The 25,814-nt window shown below is 39.2% G+C and overlaps 1 protein-coding gene across 1 annotated transcript in view; it reads left to right on the forward strand.

The window, feature by feature from the left end:
* The window catches only part of HCN1 (hyperpolarization activated cyclic nucleotide gated potassium channel 1), a 310,164-nt gene that overhangs the window by 252,426 nt on the left and 31,924 nt on the right, over positions 1 to 25,814 (forward strand). Inside the window, exons 5-6 of the mRNA XM_059694808.1 lie at positions 5,886 to 6,032; positions 22,214 to 22,454. Of these exons, the coding sequence (XP_059550791.1) occupies positions 5,886 to 6,032; positions 22,214 to 22,454 (388 nt within the window). The remainder of the gene's footprint in view (positions 1 to 5,885; positions 6,033 to 22,213; positions 22,455 to 25,814) is intronic.

A 25,814-nucleotide genomic window follows, 5' to 3' on the forward strand; every position in this document is an offset into this window, starting at 1 on the left:
AGGTCATTTGGTCGCTTAGGCTTTTATATATATATAAATTAACTAAAACATTAACTTTCTAAGAGTGTTTTATAGGAACAATTTATTTACTTGGTAATTAAGTATTTTATTCTAATTCTTTTTTTTCCATTTATTCATATATTTTTATTTGGAAATGTTTATATCAGTACAGTGAAACTAGATTTTAAGAGACGCTGGATGTCATCAGTTTGGATATCATTAGTTTATTATAAAAGAGACACGAAAATTATTCTAATTCTTAAATACACTGACTTGTCATTATTTTTGTTTTGTCAACTACTTGCTTGGTTAAGTCTTAAACAGAGCTACCCTGACTTTTGGAAAATGTTTTGGAATCTGCTCATTTTCAAGGCAAGCTAAGTAATAAAAAGAAGGAAGTAGCTCAGTCGTGGGTTACCTGGGAGCATTCACTGTCATCTCCAAAATCTCATCTCCAAAATCTTGGCTGCACTCTACCAAGGAGGCTTATTGGTGGCAATAACCTGTAATCATTGTTCCTGGGATCATTTGGAGTCTCCCTATATAAAAACTTTAAAAAGTGATGCAATGACAATCATTGTTGCCATCTCAAGTTACACAGAGACATCCCACAGGTTAAGTGTTTGCTGTCAGCATGGGCTACATTGTAAAAAATCTCCTGAGATTCCAGAAAACACATTGTTGTACAGCAATTCCATGCATTCTGAGAGACAGACTTCAGTAAAAAGTTAACTACTTCTATTCAATGTTTTATAGATTTGAAGGCTAGAGTTAGAATCATAAACTAAGAGCTCCATTTGACTTAACTTACTAATTTTTTATTATTATATCATTGGTTCTTGTAATAAAATGAAAAGTATAACTTGTGATTCCTATCTTCCAGTCATCTTCAGTGTATACAATGATATTTGGGTATCAAAAGACTATCCTGTTAGTTCTTTTTAAAAAAAAAAATACATTTTATTGATTTTAGAGAGGAAGGGAGAGGGAGAGAAAGATAGAAACATCAATGATGGGAGAGAATCATTGATTGGCTGCCTCCTGCACACCCCCTACCAGGAATCGAGCCTGCAACCCAGGCATGTGCTCTTGGCTAGAATTGAACTGGACCCTTCAGTCCTCAGGCTGACGCTCTATCCACTGAGCCAAACCGGCTAGGGCTATCCCATTAGTTCTAAGGAGGATTACTACCTCATTTCCAAATTTACTGGACAATATCCAATACCCCTTTTCTTAGAGAATATTCCTTTGAGCACGCCTCTCAATACTTTGTCCTTCTTTGGGTTCTGCTAATCATTTTTATTGGGTTCTGCTCACACATCTTGCTGGCAAATGTTAGTTCCCTTACCTTGATCAATCTCCATGACTCCACTGCTTTTAAAATTTTGTCTTTTCTCTCCTTGTTTGACTCCTCCTTCCTTAGTGACCCCTGAGTCATCAACTATGTGTATTTTCTTTCCTGAGTACCTGACCTATAGATATGCATTAGGATGAGCCGTGGGCATCTTAATCTTAACTTGTCAAACTGAATTTCTTTTCTTTCCTGACTCTCACTCACTGTACTTCCTTATGTCCTAAGTTATCACAGTACTTGGCATATCAAAGTGGTTCTGATATTTTAGTGAATTGAGAGTCTGTTAAAACACACACAGCTTAGAGTTTGCAATTCTAATTCAGTAGGTCCGGGTGGAGAATACAAATGTGCCTTTCTAACATCCCAGGTGGTACTGGTGTTTGACAGCTGCCCCTTGAGAACCATTAGCACACAGCAATCAATTAACATTTGTTAGATCAATAATTCCCATGTCAGTGAATGGTAAAAAAATGCATAGTATAGGCTCAGAATTCAAACTTGGCTCAGTATGGATAAGTGACAAGAAATACCTATAGAAATTTTGTTCTGAAGGAACAAGGTACATCATTTGGCCTAACACCCTTTTGCTGCAGATTAGACACTGAAGCCTAAAGGAATGAAATTAATTTTATAAGGAAAAAGAACTGGATTTCAACCAACACCGACTTGCCTTAAAAATAAAATAGTTTCGCATGTGGTATTTGTAAGCAGCTAATCAAGGATTCGTTTTCCAATTCCAGAGACAGACATGGAGCAGCTAATTTTTCCTCTAGATGACTAGGCCTTTCCACATAGACGCAGATTTCCTCCAAATGAATACCACACGGTTAACACTGCGTCTTATACCCCTAAGATGCTTACAAAGAATTGAGAAATCTAGAGCTCAATGTTCTACGGTTGAACATTCTCACCACTCCAAGCAGTGTTTGGACAGGAAGCTTATTGAGAAGGGTAAGCAGAGACTGCTGGACACCAGCTGGTAGCGAATCCTTTATTTGGCCAGAACAAAAAGGACTTTCATCACTGTAGTCAGTGTCCAAGCTGCAGTCGTCCTATTGTCTGAAGCTGTTCTATTTTCCCAAGTCCGGGTGTTTGACAGGACGCATCAGATGCCAGACTTGCTCATAGGAGGCTTTTGTTTAAAGGCAAAGGGACCACACCGCAGAGAAAGACACACAAATAAGCATCAGAAGCCAGCGCCTTTCCCAGGGTGAGCTCCCCGTGGGGAGCACCTGGGGTGAGCTGTCTCTGGTTTCTTCCATCAGGATCTGTGCGGGGAGCCTTGGTGTGGGGAGAGCTCACCCACAAAGCTCCCCGTAGCGTTTGATCTAGTTGAGCCAGACTAGTTAAACCGATATCAGGGAAATTGGGTGTCCTCTTCCCCACTGGGTGCTGAGTGTGGGGTCCTTATGATATCGTGAGGAAAAGAATTTTCTGAGACTTGCATGGGAGGATGAGTGGTTTTTATTTGTGGGATTACACCCCTGGGTTTCCAAAGTGCCATTCCAGTCATAGAAGTATAGCTGAGGGTTCAGTAGAGCTAAAAGCAAAGCCAGTGTCCAGAGTTTCCATTCCATGTTGCAGCCGGGTCCAGTTCAGCATCATGGGTCATGTAGGCCAGTGTCAGGAAGAGGAGCGATAGAGCCCCACAAAGGCAGGAGTCAAGTGTTACACCCCAAGTTCACGAATTCCAATGTGGGAGGGATTAAGTATCCCCAATTTCATGCCCTGCCATGGCCACGCCCATTCTGGCCAATGACCGGTTTCCAGGTGTGACTGACAAGCAAATACCTTCCCAATGCCACCCCAACTCCAATGGGCATGTGTCTGTTCTCCTCCCTCTGCAGTCCCTTCCCCCGGCGGTCTGCAGGGAATAGACCGGTGGCTCCCTAAAGCTTTAGCTTACTGGTGAAACTGCCCAAATGATATGTCTATAATATTTGGCCTTCCCTTTGCTCATTTCCTGTTATTAATAACTAGGTTAATGACAATGATATCAAAATCAAGTAGATTAGTTGTAAGTCATTAGTGCAGAAGTTAACCATGGGGGTCTCCAGTGGCATTTTAGACCCTGAAAAGTCCATCACATATTCCACTGCCCTCTTTTTGCCTAAGATTAAAAAGTAAGCACAGAAATGTCTCCAGAAATAAAGATAGAGTGTTTCCAGACCAGCTGCAAATCAGCTTCACCCTCCAGAGCGGTCGGTAGAGAAGGCCATGGGAGTTGCTTTCCTATGGACCAGCTGGTGAGGGCCCAGCAGACTGAATCCAGGTTTCCAGAAATGAGCTAGCAAGCATCTGAGGTTAGGCAGGCATATGGATTGTGAGCTCTTCAGGAAATATTAACCCTGTAGTTCTCAAGTACATGCTAGAAGCCATTTACACACAATGGCTGTGACAGCATCGGTGCCTAAAATTCAAAATGCTTACATCGTAAGCTAGTTGCTTCATATATATTCATTTGGGGGCTTCAGTACTCCAAGGGGATAATCTGGTGACCAAATAAAGGAATTCTCATGACAAAATTGTATTTCATTAGAGGATTCTAAGCTCTCAAAGGGAACATCCAAACAATATGAGCTTTATAGGTAAGGAAAGTATGTGGGAAAATTAAAGAAATTCAGTTGCTGTTATTAATTAGCTGTGTTTGTTATCAATTGCAATTATAATCACAAGAAGTGCAGACAAGGAGGCAGAAGACCTAGATTTTATAGACAGAACTCTGCTATCTGAAAGATATGAGAAAAAGCTTCCCGTGGTAATGCACCAACTGTGTTTTGTTTAAAGGAAGAATCGTATTCCAGTATCTTTATCTGATTTTATTACTTACTATTTTATTTTTATTATCAACTTTATTTCTGTTCAATGAAACTAATTTTGAGAGTTTTAATTCACTTTTTCAAAGTATGGCCTCATAACTGTGCGAGGCCAGCTCAGCCAAGGGTTCCACAAGCCTGAGTGAGGGCGGTGAAGGATGGAGAGATGACAAAGAGAATAAGCTGGGTCTAGGTGGATCTTCCTGTGCCTGGCTGAGGTCACAGAGAGAGATCCAGAGGCAAGCTGAGCCTTTATTTTATAGCCAGAGGTAAACAAGGTAGTGGTTACCATAGTTACAATGTTCTTGTGAGTTTCACTTGCTTTGGCAGCACTTGCTACATTTTCCTTAGCCCAGGGGTGGGCAAACTTTTTGACTCGAGGGCCACAATGGGTTCTTAAACTGGACCAGAGGGCCAGAACCAAAGCATGGATGGAGTGTTTGTGTGAACTAATATAAATTCAAAGTAAACATCATTACATAAAAGGGTACGGTCTTTTTTTTTTTTTTAGTTTTATTCATTTCAAACGGGCCGGATCAGGCCCGTGGGCCATAGTTTGCCCACGGCTGCCTTAGCCCATTAGCTACCCAGATAAGACGAAGGGAGTGTCATAAGGTCAAGCCTAATTATGCTAAGAGGACTGTGCCCTCTAAGCTGGGACTTATTTGTGGCTTTGCCAACAGGTCAGTCGGCTTAACCCTATAGCTGGGCCCTACAACTACCTGTTTTGGAAACATTAAAGGCGTTTTTCAAATGTAAAAGTGATGAGTCATCTGGGGTCCTTTTAAGATATCGATGCTGATTTCATAGATCTGGGGTGAAGCCTGAAATTCCCTTCTAATAAGCTCCCACGCAACATGGGTGCTACCATGTCCTGTTAACTAGCAGGGATGTTTAAAAAAAAATAGTGACTTTGTGTGTGTATGTGAGCATGTCTGTAAATTCAGAGGGGCCTGTACACCAAGGGAATCATCTCAGAGTTAAGCCTGAAAATCTGCATTCCCAAAGAACAACAACCCCACCTAAGTTTATAAATACCCAAGTTTAAGAACTTCTTGGTTAAATGAACTTAACTGTTTGAGTTAACTTCCTGCTATGAAATTAGGTGGATCTAGTCTCACCCTCATGTTCTCCTGGGTCCTAAATTGAAGCAGGACACATTCTCTTACTTTGCAAGGCATCTGTTTCTTGACTTGCAAACAGCTGCCAAGTTCCCTGCCTAGATGTTCAAAACTGAATTAGGTCTGCTCTTTCCCTGTAAGATTTAAGATAAAACTTTTTGTATTGTCCAAAGTTACCAGATTCTTTCTCCAAATTAAAACCCAAAGTGTAGCTTCATACTTCTTTTGGAACTCAGCTAAAAATGAAATTTTAAAAAAGAATATGTGTGTGTGTGCGTGTGTGTAAAAATTTTATTTTTACCCCATTATTGGTTTTTCTGGGACTACAACCTTAAACTCACTCTGAAATCCTTTTGTGCCTTCTCTCCATAACATCTTAGGTTATTACAGGAAAGATTTACCTAAATAAATACCTTCTACAATATGTGACACAGAATAGTGACATTAAAACCTAGTGCATAAGTTTCTTCCCTTTAAAGAATTACTTCTTTTTGTTATTGTTATCCAGGTGTTATTGAATATAGCAAAGTAACATGACGATTTCTCATTCAGCCTAACAATGGTTTTTCATTTTCTTTTTTCCTTTCCTTACAGTATAAGCAAGTGGAACAATACATGTCATTCCACAAGTTGCCAGCTGATATGCGTCAGAAGATTCATGATTACTATGAGCACAGATACCAAGGGAAGATCTTTGATGAGGAAAATATTCTCAATGAACTGAACGATCCTCTGAGAGAGGTAAGGTTTCTAGTCCTGGACCTCCTTGGTCATTGCTTTCTCTGTTTACGGGAAATCCTGAGGTCCATGCTATCACATTGCTCAAAAGAAATATTGGAATTAAATGATAAGACATCGTTTTTTGCCCATATTCTTTATTATGTTTTTCCATATACATGTATTTCATTGTTAAAAAAAAAATACTGGAAATTGCCCAAGCGGTGTGGCCTAGAGGTTGAATGTCAACCTATGAACCAGAAAGTCATGGTTCGATTCCTGGTCAGGGCACATGCCCAGGTTTCAGACTCAATCCCCACTGTGGGGCATGTAGAAGGCAGCCGATTAATGATTCTCTTCATTGAAGTTTCTATCTCTCTCTTCCTCTTCTTTTTCTCTGAAATCAATAAAAATATATTTAAAATAAATACTGGAAATTGTTTTAATTATGATTCTCAGAACTGTTTATTTCTGTATCCCCAGTTATGAAAGTTCCTTCATGTGTCCTGATTGTCCATATCTTCCCAATCTTCCACCCTCTTATCATTATTACATATTGTTTCTTTATTTTTCTGATTTCCACTATTTTTCCATGTTTATTTTCCCTGTTCATCCCCTAGATTCACTCACACACTCACCTCACCTGTTGCAAGTAATTTCTTATAACCTCATTACAATACATTGCTTTGGGTCTTCTTTCCATCCTTCCCCAGAAATCCCCCCTCTGCCTTCTAGAATGTTCAGGTCACCCCTGGACCGAAAGAACATTCTCTTTCATGTTCGTATTTCTTAACAATCAATGCTTTGCTCTTTTTTCTTTCTTTTACTACCAACCTTGTCAAAAGATTCCCAATATAATCCTTGCATTGTGATTTGATCACATCTTTACCAAAACTGTTCCCTTGAAAGTTATCAATGACCTGTTAATGATCAAGGCCTTTGCTTTTGAGCCCTTGTTGGGAACATTTAAACTGTTAACAAAATACACACCTGAGGTTTTGTTTTGTTTTGTTTTGTTTTGTTCTGTTTTGTTTGGGGGGGGAGGGCAGCTTAAGCACTGAACCATTACTGAGCCATTGACTTGACATTCTGCCTTTCTGAATTTGCTCTCTTCTATCTATTTGACCTCACACTTCCATTCTGTAAGTGTGAGCTCCAAGTTCTTGCCATAAACTCCAGTTTCTCAAAAGCTACATGATATCACCCAGCCTCATATGTATGATAAACTATTTCATAAAGTAATGTAATCATTCAATGCTGAAATATTTATCTTTTGAAATCTCCATAAATGTTTCAGTCATTTTCTTACGTTCATGTGAAATATAAAACGTTGATCCTTTTTTTGAGTTTTTTTCCCGCTCTTCACATTTAGTCAATCACCAAATGCTAATCAATTAACCGTGGTAAGACATCTTATGCCCAGACCCTTGTCTTCATTCCTAATGCCATCACCCTAACTGTGTTCTTCTCACAGGGAGTAGCTGCACCATAACTAGTTGCCTTCCATCCTTTAGTCTGTTTTCGCTACCACTGAAAATTTCACCAGTGCCAGGTTAATCTTCCTTTATGGTTACAAGCTGCTCATTTCTCTGCTCTGAAACTTTGTCTTTCCATTTCAAATCAAATCACATAAAGCCCCTTAAGCTCCCATCCGAGCCCTTCTGTGCAGGATATCTGCTATGCTAATGATTAGCTTGTATTCTCAATAAAGTCCTCAATCAAATAGGAATAAGCAAATCTTTTTGCATTGGGAAACAAAATTCAATTCTCTTTATATTTAAAAAAAGTAAGATATTATTTGTTTGTTTGTTTTTAAATCTCTATATGCTTAGCTTTTTCTCTTGGTTGGATTTCAGAATCTGTATTAAATCCAAATCCCCTTCACTGCAGAGCAGAATCTTAGGACATTGGAAGCAGGTTGGGTTCCCTGAGGCCTGGAGAGATTCCAAGGAGGGTGGGTCAGGCTATAGCAGGGAGACACAGGTAATCCCAGAGATAGCATCAGGGATGAAGATAGATCAAAACACAGGAGGTTACAATAAAACTAAGAATTTATTTTAAATGAGCAGGGACAAGTAAGGATTTCAGAATCAAATGTTATGGAGGGAATACAGAAAGATGATAGAAAAAGTGAGCAGAAAAATGGACCCAAAGAACTCACATGCTTAAATGCAAAGCATTCCTCTGTACTACAAATTCTCAACATAATGTAAAATCAGGATAACAAGAAAATGTTCCTAATCGTGTGTTTTACTACCTACCTGCTCTTGCCATGCTTTCATTTACTCTGATCATCAGTAGAAAATATTCCACTTTCATTTTCCCTCATAATGCCATCCACAGGCATAACTCCCATTTCCTCATTTCCTGCAACTGTTCCATCATTAAGTGATGATGAATTGTTTTCCTTGTATTTTCAAATGTCATAGTTCAGGGTCTCAGCATCTTTTACTTCAACGGCTGAAGTGCACTCTCAACTTTTCTCCCTGCCTTTCATCTCGGCGGAAAAAAGTAAGGCTACTATAGACGGATATAAAACTCAAGTTTAACGAGGTTACTCTGTTCTTAGAACCTGATCATGACCTTCTATCCCCTGCAAGAAAAAGTCCAACTTCTTGACAGGCCACATAAGGTGCTCCATGGCCTGACTCCATCTTCATTTCTTTACATTCTTCATCAGCTGAGAATTGTTGATAATTTGGGGGGAATGCTATTGATTGCCCCTTTGCCTTGCTTCATGCTACCCTGTCTATCTTCAACCCCTTCTGCTCAGCTGACCTTCTTCTTTTCAGTAAACACTCTTACAGGGCACAGCATTCTTCCTAAGTTCTCCCTGACCACTCCTTCTCTGTCACTACACTTCTACTTTTTATTTATTTTTTTTAATCCTCACCCAAAGACATGTTTTCCTTGATTTTAGGGAGAAAGAGGAAGGGAGGAGGAGAGAGAGAGAGTGAGAAAGAGGAGCATCAATGTGAGAGAGAAACATTGATTGGTTGCCTCCCCCATGCACCTCAAGCTGGGATCAAACCTGCAACCTGGTTGTGTGCCCTCACCAGGAATCAAACCTATGACCTTTGGTGCATGCGATGACCATACTGAGCCACACTGGTGAGGACAAAACTATGAGCTTCTTGAGTGCAGAGACTGTGTCTTAATATCTTTGTCTCTCTAGTGACCAGTATATACTAGGAACTCATTAAATGTGTACTGAGTGAATGATCTCTAATAGAATTAAGAATGAAAAACAGGGTGAGAATCAAGGCTAGTTAATAAAAATAGAGATCCTCGAAGTGGAAGCATGCTCACACACTTAACACCTTAAACAGGTGAAAACAATCTTCTCCAATTGTTTACCTGCTCCTCAGCCTTTGCTTTTCTGGCATTGGACTCACACAAAAGCCTAAATTTGATGTTATACTGAATTAAGAATTCATTGGCAAGGAAGCAGGATGAGCAAGATAGGAAAGTAGGGAAAGGCATCTGCAGAGACATAGAAGTCATTGTTCAAATACACCTTGAGTCTAAACAAGCCAGACATGTTTTCTGAAGAAAAGTTCAATAAGAACAATGGGGAATATATCTCGCTCCCTATTACACTGGAGTAATTTGTACTGGCTATATTCAACTCATAGTGACAGATCATGAGACATATTTGGAAAATAGTGAAATACATTATTCCACCTTCCAAAAGCTGCATTCCAATTGGAAGATGAGGCACAAGCTTATGCAAAGGTGTATCTTGGTCACTGTTGTGCCTCTAGTGTCAGAAGGTACCTGGCACATAGAAGACACTGAATGATGGGTACAACAAATGTCAGATCAGTGAAACTAGGACACTCAGAAAGGGAGAGTTGGATTCTTTGATATATATATCCTGTGCCAGAAGGTAAAAATATATGATGTGTTTGGTATACATATGCACACACCACGTACAATTGCTGATCGTGTCTGTACAATTTTGAGTCAACAACCATCATATTTGTAATAAGACTTTTAACTTAAAATGCTTTATTATCTGGAAGGCTCATTTTTATGAAAGTATTTCACATAATTTCAGATTCTAATGTATACTTAAGAGGAGTGAGTTTTGCTAATACAGCCTGGATACTCAGGAATGTATAAAAGTGAAGGTAAGTCATACCTTCAGACTCTCCAAAACTTACACACAAAAAAGTCTATTGCTTGAAAATAGAGAAGCTAAAATGCAATGTTTAGGAATATGAATGTCATTATATATTTATAACCAATTAAGTTCACATTATGTTTTATCCACTTTATTCCCAAGCCTTTCTTTTCAATGTGTTTGAAGACTTTTAAGTATGAAAAATTTTTAGTGTAGAAAATGGCATAATTATGAATGTGTGTGACCTTAGAAAGCCTTGCAAAAGTCTTGTATCATGCATTTGCAAATGAATTCAGTTAGTAGATATCTCAAAAGCACTGCTTTATTGAAAGCATTCTCCTATTTCTATTTCTGAGGCACAAACTAGATGCTTTATCTTATTCCTATGTTGGAGACAAATTGCTGAAATGCCCTTAACCTGGCTCATTCTTAATGCTCAAATCTCAACACAAATGTCACCTCCTTATAGAGGCCTGAGAGAAGGTTATGTAAACTAGTTCCCCGCATCGTTCTTTTCACATCAGCCTTTTCCTTGTGTACACATCGCTCTATTGTCTTGTGGTCCCTTTATCATTATTTCTTAATTGTTCATTCTGTTATATAAACTCTGGACCCCAGAAACAAGGACTTTTTCTTAACTGCCACTGTAATCCCAGCCCCTAGATCAGTGATGGTGAACCTTTTGAGCTCGGCGTGTCAGCATCTTGAAAAACCCTAACTTAACTCTGGTGCTGTGTCACATATAGAAATTTTTTGATATTTGCAACCAAACTAAAACAAAGATCTATATTTTTGATATTTATTTTATATATTTAAATGCCATTTAACAAAGAAAAATCAACCAAAAAAATGAGTTCACGTGTCACCTCTGACACGCGTGTCATAGGTTCGCCACCACTGCCCTAGATAGTACTTATATAATAAGTACATGCTGGATAAATAAACAAAGGCAAATTAAATAAGGATCTCACACCTGTCAAATCATCTCAAAGAATCATTGACTGTTAGAGCTTGGAGAGAGCAAATATGGTGTGCGGATGGCTAAGAAAGTGACACCCAGAGCTTGCAGCACTGTGCGTAAAACTGTCTCCATATCACTTCAGATTATACTGTGGGCAGTGTTGTTTCCGACATCTAACAAATAGGTGCTGGCATCTTTAGAGTCCTCTGTGCTTTTGTTTTGATGTAGGCACTGTAGGCCAGAGGGTCCTATTTTGCATGTGGTTGTTTGTATTTTCTTTTGAACTTCCTCCAGTTTAATACATTAGGGATTTATTGCAGAGTCAACGAGGGGTGTGAGGGCTACTTCAGTGGAGCACCATTGTAGGTGTGTAAATACTCGGTCCAATCTTTATAACCCAATAGAAAGTGATATTTTTTCTTGTATTGCTATGCCCAGTCTGACTAGAATATTGTCAGTGGCTCATAAAACAAATGTTCCTGGTTTCACCATCCATACCTGAGTGGTGAGCCACCTGATAATGGAGAGGATTCTGAGCAGCAGGTACATTTGTATGTTTATCTTGGGGCTTGAGTATGCGACCGACCGGCACACCCGCTCCGGGAGGATCAGTAGCATTCCAGAAGGTGACGGTGATGTCATCTAAAAAAATGACCCTCATTCCACTGTGCACTAAAATACATGGGCCAGAAAGTAGAGGAATAACTATAATTTTCTGAGAAAAATTCTTAAGATAGTACCAGAAACTTGGCATTTTAAATTATAGCTCTCACTCTGTGATGTATTATCTAGAATCTGGAATCTTCACTGTCGATTTGCTCTGTGTCTGTGCTAGTCAGAATTCAGAGTCTGCAAAACTGGACTCCAGGGCCATCTAGAAGGATGGGCTGGTATTGGATTGGAATCCCAGCATTACCTGACCTGGCTCTCCCTGGAGAGCCCTCCCCCTTCTCCTCCATCCATTTATAATATACTCCTCTTTTCCCCTGGCTGCACAGAAGTATTCAGAGGTTTATGTTTTGAATGGTTTAAATCCCTTTTGTGATACTCTCAGTGCCATCAATAGCTATACATATACTTTCAGTTATATAATAAATAATGAATGAGAACCTACTAGGGAGGGGCTGAGAGCATGGCCCTGAGTCCACAACTTACTCTATATACGACTTTGGGCTATTTCATAACTTACATGCATTTCATTTACCTCTTCTGCAAATGTGAATGATGATGATAACTCTCATAGCATCATTATAAAGATTAAATGAGCAAAAAAATATAAAAATTAGAAAGAGTGCTTGGCACAAAGTAAATATAGGTAAATGTAATTCTTGGTATTGCTATGATTCCATGAAGAACAGGGTACAGCCCTAGCCCTCATGGCTGCTACACCCTACTGAGAGCCAGAGATCTAAATGAGCATCCATCCCCGTGTTGTCAGTGCTGTGCTAGGGTCCCTCAGAGGGTGTCAGACCCACCCAGGAGACACACCAAGCCCAGCCTTGCCGGGAGCCGGTCCATCCTTGCTGTTTCAAGGGACCTGGCATATATAGCATACGGTTCTTAATATGTTTGCTCACCTTCTTGGCGCTGTGTTTTAACCAAGGTCACCTCTCTGAGAAAGGTTGTTTCCCCAGGTAGGGATTTTCCCCTGAAGTTAGGGAGAGAATAAAACCTTTTAACTAAGTGCCAGGCGGGTAATTAATCATTTTAACTACGAACAATCATGCTTAAGCTACATAATCTTTACTCCCTGGAATGGAGATAAGAAACGCCCTAACCTTTGTAATAGAGATTGATGGGATTGGAATCAACTGGTATAAATACAGATGCAACAAGACAGCAAGAGACAGAACTCAGAACACAGAATTTAGGACACAGGGCTTGGAAGACAGGACCAAGAGAGACAAAGCCTAGGCACAGAACCTACACAGAACGTTCTCTAGAGACAGAAGAACTTCCCTGGAGAGAGCATGCCGGAGGATCCTGGACAGGGACTGGCCTCGGAGCCTGGAGGCAGAGCCTGGCGAGAGAGCATGGCAGGGGATCCTGGACTGAACCTGACTGCGGAGATTGGCAGGAGAGCCTGACTAGAACCTGGTGACTGAACCTGACTGGAGAACCTGGACAGAACCTGGCTGGAGATCGAGACCAGAACTTGGCTGGAGATCCTGGCTAGGCTGCTGATTAACTGAACACTGCCTCCGTGTCATTCCTTCTTCGCCGACTCCGTCTACACCTTTGGGAACCCCTAGACCTGCTGGGGTTGGACCCCGGCACAGCCTCATCCTGTCTCATTTCTGCTGGAATTTATTCAAACAGTCTGCTTCTAAGCTCTCCCTTCATTTTAGCAGCCGGCTTTCAGGAGGCAATGACTTAGCGCTAAAACTTGGCATTGAAACTTTAGGCTCCTGAGACTATGGATGCTTTCATGAAAGCAGACAGTACAGTTAAAATGAAAAACCAATTGGACCAATTCAGTGAACTCCATGGCGCTGCTCATGGGAACCTGTTGGGATGTGTACAAAATAAAAGTCTATTTTGAACATGATCAGATTTACTCTGATTCGAGTAGAGCAAAATGGCAAACTTAATGGTGGAGAGAGAGGTTAATGCCCTCCTGAGCCTGTCTCCAAAGTTCAGAACTGGTCTATTTTTAAACAATGAGTGTGAAGAGCCAGGGGCTGAAAATAGGTTCAGATCATGTGTCCCGGGAGAATATAGGGCGTTGGTATATTTCATTTGCACAGAACGTGAATCAGGCTGAGAGTATAAGACTGTCCTTCTGACCTTTACTTCTCCCAATAGACTGTCAGGGAAGACAGCATAATTTGCATGCTTATTTATTTAGTGCAATTCTAAATCATTTTTAAAAGTACATATTGTTGATTTTTTAAATACTTTATATAAATGTGTTTAGTTAAAATGAACTAAAACAGGCTAGAATCATAGTACTGTAAGGCTATACAGAGATATTATGAATTAGCAGATACTCATATAGCAGTCAAAGTAACAAGAGACTAGAAAAACTATGTAAGTAGCCTGGTCATTTCGTGGTCACATTATGGAGCAAAGAAATGAGGTCTTCTTCTCTCTTCTGGCCAGAGCTTTTCTCCTGCATCCCTAGTTTCTAGAAAACAAATAGATTTATTAATATGCGCAGGATATCAATCCAAGTGCGATGGGAAGGTAAATAATAAAATGTCATTTCCAGTCTCAAAATTCTTACTATATGCTTGTGGAGACAAGATATAAAGACATTAAAAAATATGAAACACCCCTGACTGGTTTGGCTCAGTGGATAGAGCGTCGGCCTATGGACTCAAGGGTCCCAGGTTCGATTCTGGTCAAGGGCATGTACCTTGGTTGCGGGCACATACCCAGTAGGGAGTGTGCAGGAGGCGGCTGATCGATGTTTCTTTCTCATCAATGTTTCTAACTCTTTATCCTTCTTCTTTCCTCTCTGTAAAAAAATCAATAAAATATATTTTAAAAAAATATGAAACAAAATTAAAATGCATTACTAAAAATACAACACATGTAGAAAGTCACATATGATTCATTACCAGAGAAATACAGATACTATATACTAAATTTCAAAATAGATTAGAGCCCTGAGCAGTGTGGGTCAGTTGGTTGGATGTCATCCAGTGCACCAAAGGGTTGCCAGTTTAATTCCAGCTCAGGGCACATGCCCAAGTTGTGGGCTCGATCCTTGGTAGGGGCATGCAGGAGGCAGTTGATCAATGTTTCACTCTCACATCAATGTTTCTCTCTCCCTCTTCCTTCCTCTCTTTCTAAAAATCAATAAGAAATCTTTTTAAAAATAGATTAAAGACTTAAAAACCATCTTGACATGGGTCTTGGCAATGATTTTTTTCAATACAAAACCTAAAGCAGCCCTAACCGGTTTGGCTCAGTGGATAGAGCGTCGATCTGCGGACTGAAAGGTCCCAGGTTCGATTCCGGTCAAGGGCATGTGCCTTGGTTGCGGGCACATCCCCAGTGGGAGGTGTGCAGGAGGCAGCTGATCGATGTTTCTCATTGATATTTCTGGCTCTCTGTCTCTCTCCTTCCCTCTCTGTAAAAAATTAATAAAATATATTTTTTAAAAAAAACAACCTAAAGCACATGCAACATCTTTAAGCAGTAAGATCTGCTTGTATGGGCCGATTTTCTTACGCATTCCGTCAACATTGTGCAATTTAGAAGACAAACCACTAGATCAATAGAACCTACTTGGGCATGCTGAGGAAAGTCTATTTCTTAAATTTTTCCCATTTGTTTGTTTTTTTTTTATTTTAAAAAAATGACGTGTATCTAATTTACAATTCACTTTTCAAATTTATTGTATCAACAGGTCAGCTTTATCCTAAAAATCCTGTATTTTATGCCTGGATTTTTGCCAAAGGGGAGTTTTATTTTTTAAGAACATTTGTCATTTCTTCTTCTGAACCTTGGCACCCACCTCATCTTTGGTCTTTAATAAACAGTCCCCAACTCAACTTTTTTTTCAATCAAACCCATATCCCCTTACTAAGTTACATTGAAATCATTATTTCTTTCAAATTTTATAGAATATATATTCTCTACCATTTATTTGATCTTAACCAAATATTGTTTAATAGCTATGAGGTTAATAATAGAGAACACTAAGTGAATTGTTTAATCATGGCGATCATCTACAATAGAGTTGCTAGTGTTCCCTCTGGTTTACGGATGAGAAGGTTAAGATTTCTAGAGTTCGAGTCCCTTTCTGTGGGTACAGAGCAAGTTAGTTTTGGAATTAGGGATTAAGGGCAGACATGCAGGAAGTGGGGGGAAGGGGGAAGAGAAACTAACCCATGTTTATTTTATTCTTTACAATTATCTTACACAGAATATGCATACATATATATGTATATACATATTCTCCCTCAACTAAATGTAAACTCTCAGAACTTCTCTATTTTAGGAACCATAGTTTCCACACCACCTCTTATAACTTGGAATGTGTTGTTAAAAGTAGAGGTTTTTGACTCATATCCCCTAAAGATTTATATTCAGATTCTCTGAATCTGGATTGAAGCCTGGTGAACTATATTTTAGAAAAATACCATAAATGTGTCCACAGGTTTATCATCTTTCTCAGAAAATGCAAGAGAATGCCACCATTAGCAGGCCATTAAAGCCACTTTTGTCTTTATTGATGCCATCTCCATGAGAGCCATGATGAGGGTGAGGTCCCACAGAGTAATTAATGCTGAATACCTTCTGCTAGTTCCAAGAACAGTCCTGCATCACACCCACAAACCTACACTTCCCTGCCTCTGGGCCCCTTCTGTGTCCCATGCTCTGTACTGGACACTCGAGTGCTCTCTCCTGGGACCCTGAATGGCTCCTCAGAAGCTGACAGGGAGGTTTTTGTTGTATTGATTCTTTATCGCCTCACATGCTTCATGTATTATTGCCTTAGAGCTTTCAGGGAGGTCTCTAAAAATTAATTTTAGTCATTTCCAGATACTGACTTACTCTTCTCAGAAGCTTTGTGATCTTTTCCAGGGTCAAACTAAATCATGTTTTACTATGGAAGTTTCACAATTTGTTTCACTTCTCTCTTCAAGGTGTAAATAATATTGAAAAATTATACTTTATGTCTCTCTTGATGACTTCTTCATTACATAACATTTAACATGAAGCTTTCAAACAAATGTAGAAATGCTTTCCATATTCCAAATCCGCTTCCACATGGCACCATGTTTGTACTGCAGCAGATCTCTGGCCAGTGGAAATGTAATGCAATTCATGGGAAATGTTAAATTTTCTAGGAATGACATTAAAAATAAAAGACAAATTTAAGTTTAATATATTTTGTTGCGCTGGCCAGTGTGGCTCAGTTGGTTGCAGCATGATCCGGTGCACCTAAAGGTTGCTGGATTGATTCCTAGTCAGGGCACATACCCAGGTTGCATGTTCAATACCTGGTTGGACACATGCAGGAGGCAGCCGATAATGGATATTTCTCTCTCACATCAATGACTCTCTCTTTCCCCCCTCCTCTGTCTAAGAAAATCACTTTAAAAAAAGAGAGAGAGATGGAAGCCACCAAAAATTTATTTTACTAATTATTAAAGTAGCTATATTTCCATAGCAATTGAATCACAAAATAAATACGAACAAGGTCATTTTTGTTTACTTTTCAATCTAGACCCATGTATTGCACAACAGGAAATGTGTTGCCATTTAATAATCTGCCCTGAAAGTATGTACATTGCAAATTGATTAAAGCAACAGATATTGCTCTGACATGGGTAAAGTTTTAGGTTAAAAGAGTTATACTAAAAGTGACTATGTTTTATTCTACAGCATAGACAATGACAGAAATATAAGGATGTGGGTGCTAAGTTCCTATGGCTTTGATTCAGGTAGGAGGGAGGCCCCAGGTGGGGTTGGATGCTCAGTGGTGTGGGAGTCAGATAAAATAGTCTCTCTAGACATACTCTGGCATCATGGTCTGGGCAATGGATTTCTTCCCTCTCTATGCTCCACTATCTTCTTTCTTTTGTATATGTGGGGAAATAAAACAAATTCAGGTTTATTCTTTGGTTGTTTTCTCCCAGGAACAAATTAGATATAACATATACCTGCTTAACATGGGTGCTTAATAAATTGTGTTCCCTTCCTCTCTCATCGCACTTCCTTTTCATGTGAAGAAATTAAAGTATGTTCCTTTGGGGGCTGTGTAAGGAGAACCAGAGATGAGTGGCCAGAAGTATTTCTTAGAAAGGGAGAAGTGAAGGGCACACTGACCCTAGCCTCACAAACAATAGATACTAGTCCCACGCTCTCTTCTTGCACTCCATTGCTTTACATGCAAAGCTCTCAAATTCTGTTGAATTCAGAAGCCAGTCAGATCGCCTAATTGTATGAAGTAAAAAGATATTCAATACAGTGTTTTAAAACCTGTGGCAAACTGGAGCATGCATGCGACACATGAAGATATTCTTGTTTAGGTATTTTAAAATATTTGTGGTAGGAGGAATAAAAACAGACTAAAAATAATAATAAAAAAGTGTACAGCCATGAGTTTGTCATTTCAGCCAACGCATATCCATGTCACACTCTCAAAATGTGAATGTGTGGTTTAGGGCAGATGATTCAGTATCTTCTTCAACACGAGGTAGTAATAATGACTACGGCATCGGATTTTTATGAGGGTAAAATAAATGAATACTTGTCAGTATTTAAACCCAGCAAAAACTCAGTTTATCTCTTATTTTTAGTATGTTCATTCTGCAAATGATACCTGCTTTAAAGAAAAAAACCCGGAGGTATCTAATCACTCTGTTTTGATTGTAACTAGTCCAGGTCATTAAATTGGGGAGAAAATAGGGCAACATCAGCAACAATTCATTTTCAGGATGTTCTAGGTGATGAAGCATCAGTTGGTGTAGATTTGACCAAATGTATTTACTGTTTCTAATGCTTGGGTGCCATTTGACTGTCCATCTGATAGAAGTTCTTAGAAGAAAGCTCTCCTGTGCCTGCACCATGGAAAATGCAGGGTGTGTTGGGTGAAGGGGTTTAGCAATGTCACTGCAGCTCTGTTTCTTTAAGATTGCTCAGTGATTCCTTATTGTCATGATGGGAATTATATTTATAGCTATCCTGCTTAAAACTTCTTTAGAACTATACTGTGGAGAATAAATTAATGCAGAATGGAGGAAAACTAAATGTTTCACACAATGGAACTTTCTACAATGATACTTAAGTTATCAAAAAGGAATTGTAGTGGAAAGGGAGCCTTAAAATATTGCTATTCATTTTAATTATAACCAAACAATATTGCTGAAACTTTCTCCTTGTCTCAGTCTGCATGGTTCCAAAGCACAGATTCTTTGCTAATATAGATACTCCCTGAAGCCATCTAAATACATCAAATTGCATTTTTCCTGATTGACATAGAGTTAAAGAAATTGCAGAAAGACAATAACAAACAGTAGAGCATTCCATTGTGAATGAAAAGGCTAACCACAGACAGGGAGAAGATATTTGCAATGCATATCCCAACAAAGAACTCAGTCAGGATGCTAAAAAGAACTGTTAAGATGGAAAAATCAGGGGAAACTCTTGACTGGGCACTTCACTGAATGGATACTCATCTGACCCATAATGAGCATAACAATGCTAATCATTGTTATATAAACGTAAGATTAAACCACAATGAGAAAAAGGGAAAAATAATATTTCTTCATGCCTGCTAGTGGCAAAAATTATGATAACATCAAATTCTGTCAAAGATGCAGGAATACTGGAACTTGATATGTTGCTGCTATATGAGGAAAACAATCATTTTGGAAAACTGTTGGCAGTGTCTACTAAAGTAAATACATGCTTATCTGATTACTTAGCAATTACAATATGAGGTAACTATTCAAGAGAAAGCAGCCCATAAGCTACTTCAAGAATGCTCATAACAGCCTGACCAGTGTGTCTCAGTGGTTGAGCATGGACCTATGAACCAGGAGATAATTGTGATCAAGGCACATGCCTGATCCCCGGTAGAAGGCATGCAGGAGGAAGCTTATCAATGATTCTCTCTCATCATCGATGTTTCTCTATCTCTCTCCTTCTCCCTTATCTCTGAAATCAATAAAAATATATTTCAAAAAATAATGTTCATAACAGGTTTATTGTATTAGCCTAAAACTGGAAATGACCCACATGTCATGAGGAGTAAGTGGATAGATTGTGGCTTAGTCATCAATGAAATGCAACCTAAAATATGAAAAGGAGAGAAATGCAAACAAATTTTTTGCCTCTTATTTTTTCATATCAAATATTTGTTAGAATTCACAGTTTGAATCAGATAGTGTTTACATGGAAATAAGTGTTTGAGAGAGAGAGAGAGAGAGAGGGAGAGAGAGAGAGAGAGAGAGAGAGAGAGAGAGAGAGAGAGAGAATATTGATTCCTTCCAGCAATAGTGATAATATGAAATTATCTAGCAGTATCATACCCCAGGCACTGCCAGCAGGTGTCCCTGAATGTGCAATGCATCAAAGAGGACTTATTCAGATAGATAAACACCAGTGCAATTGTTTGTAAAATAAACTTTCAAATATTTTTCTAAAATAAAAAGTGAGAGAACAATAAAGAGAAACATTTGTAGAGTTGAAATGAAAGAACATATGTGTAAGGAGTCTCTTTATTATTTTTGTTTGAAATTCTTATTTTCTTTGCAATCTGACTTATTTTCCCATTCCCCAACAGCATTCTTCTGTGTAATTTTCATATGAAATAAGTACCCTTTAAACAATCAATCCAGTAATTTTAATGGCATACCTTTGTTTCTTTTCATTCCATTTTACCATTTATCTTCATGTGATTTTTGTATAGAGGTATTCTAATACTAAAAAGCATATTTTTTATACACATAACACTTGTTTCTCAAGTTGGTTGCTTGAGAAAGCATTGTAAAAGTTTTGGGTAACTGTTCCCAAGGGGAATAAAACTGAGCTTTGTGAGTACTTTTCTGTACTCATGAAATGCCAGCTTCCTACTTTCCTTTTCATCTTCCTTTCTTCTATCCATTCTTTTCACCTTCTTTCTTTCCATCCATCCATCCATGCATGCATGTTTATTGAGCACTATGTGCTGAATCTTACTGTAACCCCAACACCCACCATAGCTCTTTAGCACCAGTTAATACTGTCCACAAATTGCCCTGGGATGCAGCCCCCAATGCAGTCAACTGTCATTATGAGGTCTTGGATGATGCCACACAAACCAAGTGCCACATGTGACATCTTTCTTTTGTTTGTTGTGTCATGTTCATTTTCTGCTTCTTGCTGCTGAATTTTAAATACTTACAACTCTCCATGAAGCTCCACTATTAGAGATACCTCTCTACTCTGCTAAACTCACGAGATCTTGTTGAGGATGCATGACCTTCTTTTCCATGGTGGGCCCTAATTTTTGTGCCGGCTGTATCAGCTGGAATTCTTTTAACCTATCCTGGGAACATAGCAGTTCATTTCATGAAGCAAGACTAGAGAAACCACCCTTCCTACTCTTGGAATTCAGAGTTTTATATAAGTTATTTCCCCAAAGCAGGGAATTCAGATCTCCATTTCTTTTTGCCCTCTTCCCACTTCCTCACTGAGGTTACTTAAGTTATTATGTGTCTTAAGCAAGATAAAAAGTTCAGGCCCTACCCTTTTCTTTTGAGAGCTCATTGGAGAAGACACTTCTGAGAAATGACATTATGGTAAATTTTAGATGCCCATTGTTTATTCCTTTACATATCTGACTTGCAAGATTAAAGCTGGTCGGTCCCTGTTTGGTTCAGAGAGATGTCATAGCTAGACCAGAATCCACAGAATGAAATTAAACATGTAGTTCTTCTAGCATAGAATTCCTGTCCAGAAATAAAACAAGTCAGGAAAAGTGGACTCCGGCCTCTCTCCAATCCAAGGCTTCCAATGGAAACAGGAGAGGCTTTGAAGGGGGGGGGGGGGCGGGGGGGGGGGTTCTGACCTAGCCTAGAAACCGACCAAATGTACAAACAGAGATTAGAATTAGAAACTCGTTTATGGAACCCATCTCTGCACTCTCCGTGGTTCTCACTCTGACATGAATGATGTTAAGGGAAAAACATAGAAAAGCTGTTGTCTGGCAGCGGGCCCCGTTTCAGAATTCCTATTGGTAGGTGTGAGTTAGATTGTTCCACACAGTGGAGCAGAGAAGCCGCCATGATGTAGCTAATAGGCAATGATGTGGCCTCCTTTCTTCATAAAAAAGATAAGAGAGACTAAAATTCTCCCACATTTTAGAAGTTCTCATTTTACATAAAGAATAATAAATGTGAAGTGGTAAAAGTTGAGGCTTGTATATATTTAATTAGCATGTACTGAATGTGTAATATATGCCTGTACCACACTGGGAACTGTGAATATAAATTTCCAACACGGAGATAAAATGAGCCCTGGCGTTGCAGAGACATGTAGATTATTAGAATTTATGTAGGTTTTGGTTCTGAATTTGAATTATGATGTTATATGATATATATAATTTTAGTATATGCTTTCTTCTTGCTATGAATAATATCACTCCTAATGTTGGTTTACTCTTTCCATCTCTAGGAGATAGTTAACTTCAACTGTCGGAAACTCGTGGCCACGATGCCTCTGTTTGCTAACGCTGACCCCAATTTTGTGACTGCCATGCTGAGCAAGTTGAGATTCGAGGTGTTTCAACCTGGAGATTATATCATACGAGAAGGAGCTGTGGGTAAAAAAATGTACTTCATTCAGCACGGTGTTGCTGGAGTCATCACAAAGTCCAGTAAAGAAATGAAGCTGACCGACGGCTCGTACTTTGGAGGTTAGTACCAAAGAAACACAACCGAGATGACATGAAGTTGCTTCGGTACGTGTCTTCGTTAGAATTCTGGAGGTGTCAGAACATTGATTTGTTGGTTTTGAATATAAATTCCCATTGAAATTCTGATTTAAAAGTGTCTATAATGGCATGTTTTTCACTTATCAGGCCTTGTCAAGCTTAATGTTTAAACATTCCTCAGCACCAAAAACTGGAATGTTTTCTTTAGAAAATGGCAAGAAGTCTGCGTTCCAGTATCTGCAGATTTATCCTGTAGGAGAGAATTCAAGTGAAACTCTTTTTTCTTCTCATCAGTGAGGTGCTCCATAAGTGCTCCTTATTAAGTAGTCCTTGTTAATTTCTGTTCATCCCTCAGAGACTTTATCATCTTCTACCCCTTTTGGAGGCTTCTCCATCAGAATCAATGTATCCCAGCTCTGTGTTTCCATAGCACTTTTCATAGCTTTCCAGAGTCCTGGTCAAGTCCACCTCATGCTGAAATTAACAGATAGTTAGTAAACTGTCTTCCTTCAGGTATTAGATGGCAAGTATGGCATCAGAGAAGCCATTTAAAAGTCAAACATGCTCAGGCCCCAAATGTCAGAGATTCTGATTCAGGAAGTCTCGACTGGAGACACACTTTTATTTGTTTGTTTATTAGAGAGTAACCAACCAGTTCTCAGAGGGGAGGGCTGGATGAAAGAAGGTGAAGTGATTAGCCAAGGAACATAAATGCATAACCCATAGACATAGACAACAGTGAGGTGATGGCCAGAGGAAAGTGGGGGCTGGGTAGAGGTGAGCAAAGTGGGGTAAGTGGGGAACATCTATAACAGTGTCAACAGTAAAAAAAATCCGTAGTTATAAAGAGAAATTATTCAAATCAAATTAATAGGAGTTGAGAACCAGTCAGTCAACTATATTTTATATGACTAGAGGCCTTGTGCGCAAATTGTGCACAGGTGGGGTCCAGCCAGGGGGAGGGACCATGGGGGGTTGGTGGACTGGCCCTGCCCCCTGGTCGAACTCCCAGTTGAAATCCCAGTTGAGGAGACAATTTGCATATTAGCCTTTTATTATATAGGACAATAATAATAATCTGAGTTTAAGATGTTTTCTCCAATAACAGCTAAGAAATAATTATTAGAAAAGGTTTATAATTGTTTTAAATGCTCTTGTGGAATTTATCAAAATAACCATAAAGTTCTTATTCGTCAGTATATTGCTGAGTAAAACATACAATTCAAAAAATTAGCTTCTTTGACTTCTGCTCAGCCATTAAGGACAATTTTGAAGTTTCCGTCTTCCCCTGTCATCACACTCTTCTTCCTTCTTGTGAGTCTGTGTTGCCTCATCAGCCCCTTAGCCTTTTGTAAAGATTGTGCTAAGATTAGGTGAATCTAAGAATTTAAAGGGGCCTTTCATGTTTGAATGAAGAAAAAAAAGAGAGCAATTGAAAGATGTAAAGTAAGAAATAAAAGCATAGCCTATGAGCCTGGTTTGGCAGAAGAGGGTGTGGAGGTAAAAGGTTTTTGAGGCAATAAAAGGAGGGGTGGTGTTATAAATATGTCATAGAAAAGCTTAAAAATAAGTTTCTGAAAGTTTTATTATACATTTAGAATGTATTTCTACTAGTATACGTTTTGTGCATTCAAAGGCACTTTTAATTACTATTACAGTTATGTGTGCTAATGTGAGTAAGGTTGCGTACACAGCTAGGACATTTGCTTTCCTGAATTTATGTGGGTGAAACTGTTAGTAAAGTCAACTAAATTGTCCTTGTGCCTATAAGGTCATTTTGGGGATAAAAACTACTTTGTCCTATGGCATTATTTCTTCAGCACATTGTAGCATCTCTATCTACAAGTGAGGCTGGTCTGTAATTTTGTGGTTATGTTGTTCACTTTATGACCCCCCTAGATGACTTTGGGTATCTCAGGTTTTCCTCATTTCTAAAAAGAGTAAGGAAACTTTTCTAAACAATGTATTCTCTGTTTCAAGGCAGTTTAAGCAATCTCTCTTTACACACACAATTGATATTTATTTGATTTAAACACCAAAGAAGATAATGAAAGGCAGTTAGAATCTAAGAATAATAAATTGTACTTAGCATGTTAGGGTGTAGAATTCATAATTCTTTCAGAATCTAATATGAGACGTTGAAATTAACAGAACGGACCTTTGTATTACACTCATTTTATATTCGTGTAAACAGAGCGTGGCCAGTTCACAGAGCAGTTCAGCAGAAAAGCCACGGATCAGCTGAGCAATGCTCTTCCCACTTGGCTAAAATGTCCGGATTAAACAAACATAGTTAGTGTACAAAACACACTGTCCCAACTGGTGAGATCAGAGGACTTATTCAAAGAAAGGTCAAATTCGGAGTTTTGTATTTTGTGCCTAACCTGACTTATTTCTACAATAATACAGAACAGTAATTCTAGATTAATACTGTTTTTTATAACTCGGACAGGTTTTTGTGGTTGTTTTCGATCTCTCTGTGCTGAGGTGTGGGAGGGAGCGTGGTAGGTCAGCATGCGTAGGTCAGCGCATGCGCAGTGGCAGTGTTCCCCAGTTCAGTTCTAGGGGAGGGAGCGCAGGAAAAGGAGCAGGCAATGTGTCTACTGTGTGTTAGGAACGTGCCTAAGGCCCTGGGGAGACAGCATTGAGCGAAATCGACAGGATTTCCCGGTGTGGAGCTTATATTTTTAGTAGTTACTTTGATTTTAGAAAGAGGAATTTAATAAATTGACATAGAAATGACTGGAATATAAGCCACATTATCAGATGGTGATAAGTGCTTCAGGGAAAATTAATGTGGGGGAGAAGGATAAGGAATGCCCCCTCCTCCACAGGGCCCTATGGAGAGCCGAGTTCAGGCACATGGGAGTGCCAGGCTCCCTACTGAGAGCCATGGTGACTGAGCATCCAGTGTCTGCTGAGACTGGTCCTCCTGGCTCCGGCCAGGTGATGGAGACACAGTGAGTTTGGGAGCTACGGGAGGCTCTTGCTTGTAAGAAAGGTTTCCTGGACTCCTTCTTGATTTCTCCTGTGAAGAACATTTTATTTATTTATTTATTTATTTATTTATTTATTTATTTACTTACTTATTTACTTACTTACTTACTTACTTATAAATATGTTTGTATTGATTTCAGAGAGGGAGAGAGAGAGATAGAAACATCAATGATGAGAGAGAGTCACTGATCGGCCACCTTCTGCACGCCCCCAAGTGGGGATCAAGCCTGCAACCCGGGTATGTGCCCTGACCAAGAATTGAACTGTAACCTCCTGGTTCATAGGCCAATGTTCAACTAGTGAGCCACTCCGCCGGGCTTTATTGATTTTTTAATCCTCACCTGA

The sequence above is a fragment of the Myotis daubentonii genome, chromosome 4 (assembly GCF_963259705.1).
Source record: "Myotis daubentonii chromosome 4, mMyoDau2.1, whole genome shotgun sequence".
Lineage (NCBI taxonomy): Eukaryota > Metazoa > Chordata > Mammalia > Chiroptera > Vespertilionidae > Myotis > Myotis daubentonii.